The sequence below is a fragment of the Myotis nattereri genome, assembly GCF_964212035.1.
Source record: "Myotis nattereri genome assembly, chromosome: 5".
In the NCBI taxonomy this organism is placed as follows: domain Eukaryota; kingdom Metazoa; phylum Chordata; class Mammalia; order Chiroptera; family Vespertilionidae; genus Myotis; species Myotis nattereri.
In genome coordinates this window covers 74,668,723-74,681,534 of record NC_138080.1, presented here as the reverse complement: position 1 = coordinate 74,681,534, position 12,812 = coordinate 74,668,723, and the positions used below count along the sequence as shown (strand labels likewise).

General features: G+C 42.4%; 1 protein-coding gene across 4 annotated transcripts in view; it reads right to left on the bottom strand.

Annotated features, from left to right (window-relative positions):
* Nucleotides 1-3,194: 3,194 nt before the first annotated feature.
* Nucleotides 3,195-12,812, bottom strand: part of CDC42SE2 (CDC42 small effector 2) — a 105,326-nt gene continuing 95,708 nt past the window's right edge. For all 4 annotated transcript variants that reach the window (XM_081092610.1, XM_081092611.1, XM_081092609.1 and 1 more), the window contains 3 exons: nucleotides 10,215-10,316; nucleotides 6,819-6,929; nucleotides 3,195-5,709 (listed from right to left, as the gene is read on the bottom strand). In XM_081092610.1, the coding sequence (XP_080948736.1) occupies nucleotides 6,831-6,929; nucleotides 10,215-10,316 (201 nt within the window). In that variant the 3' untranslated portion in view covers nucleotides 3,195-5,709; nucleotides 6,819-6,830. The remainder of the gene's footprint in view (nucleotides 5,710-6,818; nucleotides 6,930-10,214; nucleotides 10,317-12,812) is intronic.

Genomic DNA, 12,812 nt, shown 5'->3' with positions numbered 1-12,812 from the left:
AGCTTTATCGGTCCACATATTGTTGTTTATTGGGTGTTTCTGTGGGGAAAACCAGGGCCTAGTTAGCTGTCTTGCTGATGTCACCAAATATTGTTTAAAATGTTATTTTGGCCCTGGCTGGTTTGGCTCAGTGGATAGAGCGACACTGCCCGAGGGGCCGCACCAGCAGGTAAAGGTGGAGCGCATCGTTAGGCCCTGGGGAGCTCGGGGTACAGAACGAGGGGCTGAGGTGAAGGACTCCTCCAAACATTTGAAAGGCACAGATGTACAGAGGCTGAATGTGTTTAGATGGATGAAACGAAGAACATTAAGAGAAGGTTGAAGCTCTTAAGATTTTAAAGGAGTACCTCATTTGCTATTCCCTTCCAGGAGCAAAAATAAAACCCTGTGATGCCCTGACTGGTTTGGCTCAGTGGATAGAGCGTCGGCCTGTGGACTGAAGGGTCCCAGGTTCGATTCTGGTCAAGGGCATGTACCTTGGATGTGGGCACATTCCCAGTAGGTGTACAGGAGGCAGCTGATCTGTTTTTCTCTCAACGATGTTTCTGACTCTCTATCCCTCTCCCTTCCTCTCTGTAAAAAAAAATCAATAAAATATATTAAAAAAATAAATAAAACCCAGTGCCTGGGAATCCCTTCGGGGCCCCACGGCCAGCTGTCCATGCATTCACCTGTCCAAGGCCACTGAACACACGAGATCCGTGAACTGCAAAAGCTCTGGTGGACTCAGGAGCTCAGATTTACAGGGGAAAATGGGGGGTTAGAATCAGACGTTCTCTTGACTGTCCTGCCCTTACCTTCCAATTGCTGGAGCTAATTCCAGCTTGTCATAATAAATGCAAGAAGTTCATCAAAAGGTTGATGGAACTTGAGGCTTCAGCTGGGCTGAATCATACTACCTGCTGCTGGAATAGCTGAAAGCATTTCCCCAAACCTGAAAATCTGCATATATTACTGCCTGCTGCCAGACAGCTGAGGCAGTTCCCCCAACCTGATAATCTTATTGTTTACCAGACTTTACCTTTGATATGTATATCTGCTTTGCTATAGGGCAAAACGTGTTAAAAGCTAGGGGTCCAGAGACTCGGAGAACTTAGTTACTAAAGCTAAGCCTCCCTGGCTCCCCCCAAAAATGCCTTCCAAATTTGTATTTCATGTCTTAGTTTATTAATCTACTCACAGCCCCTCCTCCAGATTCCTGAACCCTTCTAGATGCTGAGAACGACCCGGCATCCAATGAGGGAAATTATCCTGCCTTTCGGTTCCCAGGTCCCACCCTTAGCACCTGCTGTGAGGTCCCAGGCCAAATATCTGGATCTTCTTACTCAGAAAGTAACTTTTTTCTAGTGCACCTGTTCTTTTCCTTCTAGGCATCACAGGCGGGCCGGATAGAAAACTTTTAAGATGAAGAGATTAAGAGGATATAGGTAGAGATCAAAAGGAGCCCAGAGGTTCCATGTGTCTGGTAGAAAGCACTTAAAAAACAAACTGCATAGTTTGGGAACACTATAAAAACTAAAAGTTAAGGTGCTAAAATAGAATAAGATTAACCTGAGGCATTTAATAGTCTAAGTTCTCTTGCTGAACCATTCTGGATGGAGGCAATAAACTGGAGGTAAAATATCAACCGTTTTCTTTGCAGTCTGCTGAAAGCCTGTCCTAACGAGAGGCTAGAATTTGTCAATGTAAATTTTGTAGGTTTTTGCATTTTCACGAATTTTAGCCAATTCCAGATGATGTCTCTGACACTTTTTATAGATTGGTCCTACTTTCTGTGCTTCTCTGATGCGCCCTTCCTCCCACGTTTTATGTGCGTCCTTGGCAAAGTGCCCAGCACAGAGCTGACGTACAGACATGGGCTTCTTCAGTACTTCCTTTCCCTCTTAATTGGGGTGACTTACTGGACTGTCGGTGTTCTGTTTTCAAAGGAACATCATCTTAACCCAATTTCCTTTGAGTCTTTGGCCACTTTTTGAAATACTTTTTTCTAATATTTTTCTCACCAGTTTTTCTATTTTAGAATATTGTGTGGCAATTCTCATAACAGAGTCAGACCTACTGAGCTGGTCTCAGTATCTGACCAACTAACCAGGATGTATGTGGTGAGCATACAGATCTTTGCTCTAGACCCAGGGTTTCTCGGCTGTGGCTGCCATGGCATTTGGGGCTGGATAGATCCTTGTTGTGGGGCTGTCCTGTGCGCCATGGGTACTGAGCAACCTCCCTGGTTTCTACCCCCACCAGGCAGCAGCATCCCTTCAGGTTGTGACGACCAAAAACATTCCAGACACTGCCCAACGCTCCCTGGGGACAAAACTGCTCAAAATGGTATCTGATAGTATGGCTAAGAAAGAAAATTCTTAACTTATTTAAATCCTGCATAAACTGTGAGGACAAAAATGCTTCAGCATGGGAAACTGAATAGGCATTTGACTCCTTTTTTTAAATTTTTTTTTCTATTGACAGAAACATCAATGATGAGAGAAACATCATTGACCAGCTCCCTCCTGAATGGTCCCTACTGGGGATCGAGCCCACAACTTGGGCATGTGCCCTTGACTGGAATTGAACCTGGGACCCTTTAGTCTGCAGACCAACGCTCTATCCACTGAGCCAAACCAGCCAGGGCTTGACTCCTTTGTTAAAAGCCATTTGTGATGTTCCCCGGCAATGAAAATTTGGAGAAAAGAGATATTTCAACAGAAAGTCCTAAGTCCAGCCCTGGCTGGTTTGGCTCAGTGGATAGAGCACCGGCCTGCGGACTGAAGGGTCCCAGGTTCGATTCCAGTCAAGGGCACATGCCTGGGTTGCGGGCTCAATCCCCAGTGGGGGGTGTGCAGGAGGCAGCCGATCAATGATTCTCTCTCATCATTGATGTTTCTATCTCTCCCTCTCCCTCCCTCTCTGAAATCAATAAAAATATATTTTTTAAAAAGTCCTATTTCCAAACATTTACGATCATTTTGATTAGGTGTTTGTTAAATTATAAGGTGAAGTTAAAGAGAATGATAAATTATTTCTGTATGAGGATAGTTTTAACTGAAAATATAAGAATGCTACAAAGGAGCTCTCTAAGTCAGCGGTCACCAACCTTTCGGACCTCATGGACCACTGGTTGGCGATCGCTGTTCTAAGTGAATGCTGGTAAATGATTCCTTGAAAGAAAAATACTACACTGAAAGGAAAATCCAAGCCAGGATTGAAAGAAAACATTTATTGAATCAATACTTTCTTTTTAATATCTACAAGCCAACACTGAACTCACTTTATTCAAGAATGAACACAATGTACAAGAAAAAGTGTGCTTATATTATAAAAATATGTCAATTTTATCTTTTGGGTGCTGAGCAGAAGTCATTTAAACAAAATCAAGGCAAACTTGTTCTCTATAATGAAACTGCTATAATTTAATAACAAAATGAAAGCTAGTATACGCTCAGTATTTCTAAAGGCCCAGGGATAATGCTGCATTGGAAATGCTGAATCCAACCACCAGAGCTAACATTTCCACTCTATGCTTATTGGCACCGTTTCATGCCTAGATCACGAGAAAGCACCTGATTTACAGAATGCAGGTCACTGATAACAGAATCCATGTCGTTAGTTAAACCTTCATTCATTTTCCCTTGCTTAACAGTTATTAGCATGTATTTCAACAAAGTCCTAACAGTCTATCCTATTTAATTAGCTTCAATTTCAAAATGAGATACGTTGCTATGGGGACCAAATGACCTCCAAAATTGACCACCCCACCGATGAATGTGGGGACGCTGCTTCCTCCACACGCTCAAATATCTCCAAGCCTTCCTACAAGATGTGTTCAAAGTTCCTAGCTTAGAATTTCTGGTAATTTTCTTCTTGATTCACTGGCACCTTCCTTAGCATGTGCCCTTGCACACAGTGCGGCCACTGTGATGCCCATGGCCTGCACAGTGCAGCCTGTGGTCCACCATGCAGACATGTTCCAGTGCACATGGAGTATTTTGGTCCTTGGAGAAGCAGAAAAAAATAGTAACTGGAAAAGCAAAGCAAATCATGAGTAAGGGAAGAGGGACCGTGGCTCCCTGTACTATTGTTCCAGGCGTTCTATGACAAGTATAAAAATTGTACTGAAAATTTCTAAAGTCCAGGTAGAAGCAGACTAAATGGCACCAGTGGGGCAATGTCAGGAAAATCCAGTCTGTCTGCAAAAGTGGCACACAGCCATGTCGCTGGCAGGACACAGAGGCTCTGGCATTTTGCAGAACACAATATCCACCATGAATTAGTGAAACCAGATGAATTCTAGTTTAGAAGTTATTGAACAAACTGCAAAATACGTGTTTTTGTTACTAAGCACAAATGCTTTTCCTTGACAGAGCCTCCCTGCTGGAGACTGGCACTGTGAAGGCTGGAAGCCGCAGGAGCACAAGGACTGAGCGTCTGGCGCCCCCTGTGGTGCAAAAGCTGAATTCCAGAGAGTGCGGAGAAATGCGTTCATGTTTTGCCTCACAAACCTAATATTTACTCAGTTACCTTTTCACAAGGAGTTGGGACTAAGGGGAAGGAAAGAGGATAAAAAAAGACGGAAGAGAAGATGATCACTTTCAATTCCCTAATTCCTTAGGGCTAAGTTTTCAATGAACCCCCATTTGCCGCGTGAAATGTTAATCTGACCACTTGTAGTTAGAGCTGAACCAGACACAGGATTTACATTTTAACAAAGACACAAACCACCAACTGGCTAAATGCTATGCCCTTGTGGGGAAGGAGAAGCATTTACAGATTCATCTGAAATACAGTTTGTGGAAGAATAAACATATTTTGCAACCAAAGCAAAGGTTTTCTCACCAATTCCATAAAGTCACCAGACAGGGTGTTTTCAGTGGCAACTTCCACTGCCCCGGACATGTGGCGCGTGGATAGGCCACTGGCTCTGGAGTCTGCAGTTAGGAGAGGCCAGGGGTTCAACACACTCTACTGGACACCATAACATTAGACATGAATTAAAACAAGGACCAACAGAATGAGTGCAGAGAAACGAGTGGCTGCTGCTCAGAGCCCAGTGGAGGCGTCACCACAACACTCGGTGCACAGCCATCTGCTCACTCCAGGTCCTCGCTCCCAAATAAATAGTGAACATTTACAACAGGATGAAGGCCTTACAAATGCAAACTTGCCTTGTACTACAATTCTCTCTAAATAGACCAAAAAGTCATATTTCTAATAAACTACAAGTTACCGATTCTGTGACACGGGTGTGACGTGGCACAGCTAACCTCTGTAACAGCAGCAGCATCGCCAGCCCCGGGCTCCTACACGCAGCAGCTTCACCGAGCATGCAGATACCATTCTGCTGAAGTTTCAAGTGACTAAAAATGATCATTGTGCTTGTGGGTCTCATACCTTCCAAAATATACATAAATGGTGACAAGTTAACAAATAATAGCAGGTCCTTACTAATAAAATCATAAGGCAGGTGGAAAGAGAAATGTTAAAATGGGAAAAATGCAAAACAGTGCTAGCATTCACAGAAAAGATCATGCCAAGGTCAGATCCATGTTGATAAAAAATAAAATTTAAGCCACAATCTAAGAAACTCTGTCCAGGAGTCGAAGGCATGCGGCCAGCTGAAGGAAATGCAGGATTCGTCCGACAGTAGCTTCTTCGGCGGAACAGTACATCTCACTGGAGGGTCACAACAGGATGGACAAGACACCATCACACTTCCTTTTGTAATTGAAAAGAAAAGCAATCACACACAAAAATTAAAGAATAGTAGAAGGAGAAAACACAGAAATTCACAATGACCTACAACACCAAAAGGAACATCCAAATTATTTTTACACTTTTGGGATGCACCCTTTTAAAAAGTTGATAATGAAAGATTTATCAACAGCACAGTTGATAAATTTTAAATATAAAATCACTTCACTACACATGGGTTCTAGGCAGTATCAATGCTCAAAACAATAACTTCACTCTTGTTTAAAGGACCCCTGAGCTTCATCTTGCTACCAGAATCTTCAAGCCTCCCCAACCAGATGTCTTAATGCACTTAAAGTTCTTCACTAGGAAAAGAGGAACCTAAAATTAATATCCAAACGGCAGCAATGCCTATGACCATCATTCAACACACTGAGGACCAGTAGTTTTATTGCTAGCTTTACCCAGTGGCCAGGTAAGTTCCTATTGAACAAGTACAAAACAACGTTTTACATAAATGTTAAAGGCACATTTTAAAATTAAATACCCATTGCATTTGAAGTTATTTTTACATGTTTTTACAAGCTAATATCTTATTAAAGTATGATACTTTGTAAAACACTGTGTAATATGAAGAGAGAATTCTCGTGATCCGTCTGCAATGTGTTAACATTTAGCCAAGTAAAATATTTTTGCCTTTTATTCACATTTTTTTAAAAAAGAGCTGTATTTTTTAAAAAATACAGCTGACCCTTGAACGTAGGGATGGGGGCACTGCCCCCACTCATCCCCCAGCACCGCTGAAAATCTGTGTATAACTTTGACTTCCCCCAAAACTTAAATACTAATAATAGCCTACTATTATAGCCTACAATTATAATTGACCAGAAGCCTTACCAATAAGTTGGCTGACAGTTTGTATATGTATTCTTATATAGTGTATTCTTACAATAAAGTTAGCTAGAGAAAATACATTTACAGTATTTATTGGAAAAAAAAATCCATGTACAAGTGGAACTGTGCAGTTCAAACCCATGTTGTTCAAGGGTCAACTGTATGTATCTCTTAACCCCAACATAATGAAGGCTATGTCGCCAGCTGGGGTCGGCCACATCTGAGCCTGGAGTACTCACGGGAAGGGCGGGCTATCCTGCCTTCGTGTCCACAAGCTGCATCTGCACCCCGGCAGACATGCCACCCCCGTAGCCTCCCTTGGACTGCATTTGGTTCTGAATGGAGCTAACCTACAACAAGACAAACAGGAAACACGTCAGGAACTAAGGAAGCACAACTAAGTGATTCTTGTCTCAACATTTTGGTTACTTTTTTTTAGAAGGGTACTTTTTTATAGTAAAAAAGCTGTAATCGATTTTTAAAGACATAAAATCTATATATATGAAAGCCTAAGAGACCCTTACAACTGGACAACCGGCAGGTAGCTATGACAAGAGCTGCCTCCTGGTGGTCAGTGCACTCCCACAGCCAACCTCCCTCGGTCCCTCCCTCTGACTGGCCGGCCAGATCTAGACTGGGCATGATGGCCTGGATCGCCCTGGACGGTGGCCAGGCCGAGGGACCCCACCGGGCCTCTAGTTTTAGAATAAAAGAATTTTTAAAGACTTAACATTTTTCTGATTATGGATGGGGGCAGATAGTGAGGCTAGTAACTAAAACATTTTTTTGCTGCAACTCCCTCTCCCCCTACCTTCTCTACTTCCCTAATACAAAAAAATCACTTTGTAATTCATAAGGCACTTGGTAACATTCCAAAAGGATAGAAACCAACCCTGGCCCGTGTGGCTCAGTTGGTTGAGCACAAATCCATGTTTTGGGTTCATTCCCCAGTTGGGGTGCATATGGGAGGCAGCCAATTGATGCTTCCCTCTTTCCCTCTCCCTTTCTTTTTAAAATAAAAAAATAATTTTAAGTATACAAATCAGCCCAGCCAGTGTAGCTAGGAAGTCACGGTTCCATTCCCGGTCAGCACACATGCCCAAGTTGTGGGCTCAGTCCCCAGTAGGGGGGGTGCAGAAGGCAGCCTACCAATGATTCGCTCTCATCACTGATGTTTCTCTATTTCTCTCTCTCTTCCTCTCTGAAATCAATAAAAAAAATACATATTTTAAAAGTATACAAATCAGCTTTCATTTCCTCCATCTTAAATATCTTAATTTACACGCATCTCATATATAAGATTATCTCAATTACTTATACTAGAATCTAAAACAAAAATAAAATAGAAATTGGACCAACCCAAGATAAATTGTAGAAGTCCATGTGGTAAAATTTACATATCTGATGCAGTCTTTAAGTCTGATAAACTAAAAGGTCTAAGAATCCAAAGATTTGGACATGAGTCCAGATTTATTTATTCCTATTGTAACTGGTGAACTGTATCTTCTCAGAATATCAGGCTTCTTACCGGTAAAAGTTAACATGATCATCTCTCCTAACTACTTTATTGGGCTACTTCCCGATAGACTGAGATATATAAATACTGGGATATTTTCTTTCTTTGCTGAAAAAAAGGCAGTTATCTGCACATTGTGAAGTACTCTTAGTGTGTCATTATTATTCCAATTTCACATCAATTAGAAGCAGTTTGGAAGCAAAGAATAAGAGAATCCGGCCAGACTGCTAGAAAATGGAGCAACAAGGAGGTGATGACGGAACAGTGAAGAGCCAGTACACCTGCTCAAGTGAGCTTTATATTTTTACATGATCCCATGTAGGTTCTTTTTCCTCCGAAAGTGAATTCTTCAATTTCAAACTGAAGGATGTGGACTGGATAAGTTAGGGTGACTGTGGACATACAGTGTTTTAACACAACAGAGCTACAGTATAAAAAGGGTCACAGAACCCTTTTCTAGCAAGAAGTTAGTATGAAAGGAAGTCTTGGAAGAAGAGTGTGTTTAGGGGAAAAAATAAACTACAAGTCACTGACCGTCCAATAATCAGGTGTGGCTGCTCCACGTACACCAAGCCCAGGTCCCAATTCCAGCGGCTCAGGTTTTGGGATGGACAAATGTGAGAAAACATTTCCTTGGATAACAGCATGTCTGCAGTTTTGCCTTATTTGCACTATTATTGCACAGGAGACTGAATTTTCTCAGGGACTCAGGCTTCTACAAGTTAGAACTATTGCTGACAATTCAGGAAACGGTTTCACAATACCCAACGGCAGTGAGAACGGAGCCGGGTAGGGGGGTGCTGGGTTGCAGTGGAGGCGGCCTATGTCTTTAGAGACGGCAGCAAGCTAGTATAAGCAATGGCTACAAAAGGCTTATTTAGTTCTAAAGAGCTAAAATACTTCATAAAAATTCCACCTCAGTAAGCAGAGAAGGCTGCCCGGGGACTGCAGGGCAGAGCCTCCCTGAGGGCCCGCTGACCCTGCGCCTCAGCTGCAGAGGCGGGCGGGAAGCTCGCACACAGTCCCCAGCTCTGCCTGCGATGGCGAGCGAAAGGGCGGTAGGGACAGGCTCTTCATGGAGACAAAATGCAGACGGGAATCCTAAAGGAAATCCTGAACTGTGCATAAACAAGACTTTAAAAGTAAACACCCCTAACTAAACATTTAATTTGTCTTACATAGAGTTAAAAACCTGAAGTGGGGAAGACATGTGTTGATAAGAAATTAAAATTCATCACATGTAACACGTTTCAAACCAGGCGCTCTATTAACAAGTCATAGGTTCCCATTTGGTATCTTCGCACACGGTGACCTGAAACAAAGCCGCTGAGGACCCCTGGGCAGCAGCTGACACTTCACTGCCCAAGCAGCCGGGTGAGCGCACTTTTCCTACCCACCTGCAACGGACAAGCTGTTTCCTTTCACAGAAGATACAAATCACCCCTTTGCTTACCTAGTAACTGAACCGCCAGACTTGTTTGCTGTATCCAGGATACTCCTCTACCTATTTTAAAACTCTGTTCTCTTGTTAAGCCTTTTGTTAACGCTGTCCAGTGAATGAGTATATACAACAGATCATAATTCTGTTCATAAATGCCGACTGACTTTCCGGGTCTAAACACTTAAAGATCATGTAGACATGTTTACTGTAGGCACCGGGAAAGAGGCCCTCGATAGTGGCTTGCCTCAGAGCAAAAGTGAGGCAGACCCTGATTTAAAAACTCCCTCATCTGGTGGCGCATCTATTATCCTGGACTGTTTTTCTCGCAGATAAAATTAAGGAATAAGAGAGTTCAGCTGATTAAATCGAAAGTCTATTCTGAAATTCACTGAAATCTCTAGAAAAGATAGCCAAAAGATCTTTTATTTTTACTTCTGATTCTTCCTCGCTTGTTGCCAAATCCTTTAAAGTATGTATTCAGTTATGAAGAGTTTAGTACTGGAAACAGAATGAAGTACTTGGCAAATTAGGTGAGGTTGATTTTTATTGGTCACTTTATTGTCTTCTCTGCTGACATTATGTATTCATATTCGATGTCTACAAAGGCATCTAGTGTAACATTAAAAACAGACACCCGTGTCTCAAGGCCTCATCTGCACATTCCACCAATGTACTTACTGAATTCATTCCACTGAACAGGTCTCCTGATCCTACATGAGCTGTGTGTACAAAGTTTGTTGGTTCTCCAATCATACTTCGGTCAATCCGACGACGCCTTTTCTAAAATATGAGAACAAAGAAAATGATCTTATTACCAAAAAACTTATTCTGATGGATATACATACTATTGATGAATGACTGTTTAATAATATAATAAATTTGCCCAGGAGCCCTGGCTGGTGTGGCTCAGTTGGTTGGAGCATCACCTTATACTGGAAAGGTTGTGGCTTCAATTCCTGGTCGAGGTACGTAAGGGAAGCAACTGATCAATGTTTCTCACATCAATGTTTCTCTCTTTCCTTCCCTCCCTGTCCCTTCCTCTCTCTCTAAAATCAATTTAAAAAATGTCCTCGGGTAAGGATTAAAAAAAAAAAATTGCCTAGGACACAAAAATACCTGAATCTTGGAATACCCCAACTACTTCAAATAGGTAAAGCAAAAAAATAGGTTATTATTTTAGAACTTTAAAAAGATGATTTGGTCTAGCTCGGCCATCGCCACATTAATATAATAAACATTTAAGTTTTATTCTATTTTTTAAAAAGTGAGACACCTATAAAATTATCACTAACCACTGTTAGCAAATACATTGCGATTTGAGTACAACATTCTGTATTGTACTCATTCTGAGTACAACTTTTCAGTGATGTTGAAACAGTCCAAGTTTTCCAGCTCGATTCATCTCTTTCAACAGTATCCTCCTGAAATTGCAGTTTGCCTCAAAACTAAGGCAAGTTATGCATGAACTTGTTGGATTGGGTTGCCTTTGAACATATTTTATGTCTGTATCCCCTAAAATGCTGGTAGGATCTGACAAATCCTAAATACGTATCACAACAGACCCAGGTGACAGCTTCTCAGGATTCGCACGTGAGTTTCACAGAACCACAAAAGCAGAAAGTTCACGCCTTAATTTTAGAAGCCAGTATGCACCGTTTACTGTCCTCTCGCTTTTGTTGCTGCAGATCAGATTCCCAAGATGGTGTCTGCTGACTGCACTTTTCCCAAAGCCTTCCTGATGTGCGCGGGCCACCTGGCTCAGCCCGAGGCCCTTCTCAAAGAACAAGACCTACTCCAGCCACTGGGTTCTGACCATCCCGTGCTCTGTGAACACACACCAGCAGCGTTTCCTCCGGAAGGGTGTCTGGAGCTTAGCCCACATCTCCATGTTCAGGGGTTTTTCTAAACGTTGAGTCACTGCAGGAAGATGCTGGGAGAGAAGTCACCCTGTTGCGCTCGGGCCACCACCCATCTCACCCTAAAATGTTTCTTGAAAGAATTAATGAGTGGATATGATTGTGAACTGACACGCCTGTGAAAGAACAGTATTAAAATAGCATTCTCTATTGGGTCACAGGCAAAGTCTCTCCAAATTCAAGAAGATTGAAATCATATCAGGCATCTTCTCAGACCAGAATGGCATAATATTAGAAATAAACTACAATAAAAACAATAAAAAAATGCAAACACTTGAAAGCTGAATAGCATGCTATTAAACAATGATTGGGTGACCGAAGAGATCAAAGAAGAAATTAAAATAACATTCTCAATCCTGAGGATGTTCAAAAGCAGATGACTAAACACTGATTCAAGAGACTACTCTCACACTGAAAGGCAAAGGACAGAAGACTTCAACTTGCACCATAATGATTGCGGTAGGAAATTAATTTATAAACCTGAAGTAGTATTTTTAAACTTGACCTTTACTGAGTTGAGAGAGACCTTTCCTTTAGTGTGTTGGAAGGTTGTTCATGCCCTCTAATCACACCCTGACTTTAAGGTATAAAGTGGGAGCTTCCAGTCCTTCCTTCCCAAAGGCTAGAGCAGGGGTGGGCAAACTTCTTGACTCGAGGGCCACAATGGGTTCTTAAACTGGACCGGAGGGCCGGAACAAAAGCATGGATGGAGTGTTTGTGTGAACTAATATAAATTCAAAGTAAACATCATTACATAAAAGAGTACGGTCTTTTTTTTTTTTTTTTTTAGTTTTATTCATTTCAAACGGGCCGGCCCGCGGGCCGTAGTTTGCCCACGGCTGGGCTAGAGGATCAAATTGGTTTTAAAAGGCTCACCCAGCCAGTGTGGCTCAGTTGGCTGAGAGTCATCCCATATACCAGGAGGTGCCTCGTTTGATTCCTGGTCAGGGCACATGCCCAGGTTTGGGCTCGATCCATAACAGGAGGCAGCCAATTGATGCTCTCTCGTCAATGTGTCTATCTCTCCCTCTTCCTTCCTTCCTCTCTCGGGAATCAGTAAAAACATATTTCTTTTATAAAAGGCTGCTCCATGACAGTTACAGGTGGGCAGCAGGTTGGAGGGGCCAAAAGAAGTTATAACGTTGGTGAAAAAAATTAGATTCAACTCATAGCAGAGATGAAAGAGGTGGACAGAGCCAGGAGGTGTTCAGTGGATAAGATCGACAGCACTTGGCTGTTGCTGGACCTGGGACCGGAAGGAAGGGTAGGGCAGGAGCCGCAGTCTCAGATCTGAAGAGCACGTGCAGCCGGTTAGGTCATCCTGGGAGAGGACCAGGCTCTAAGAAGATGAAAGGCTCAG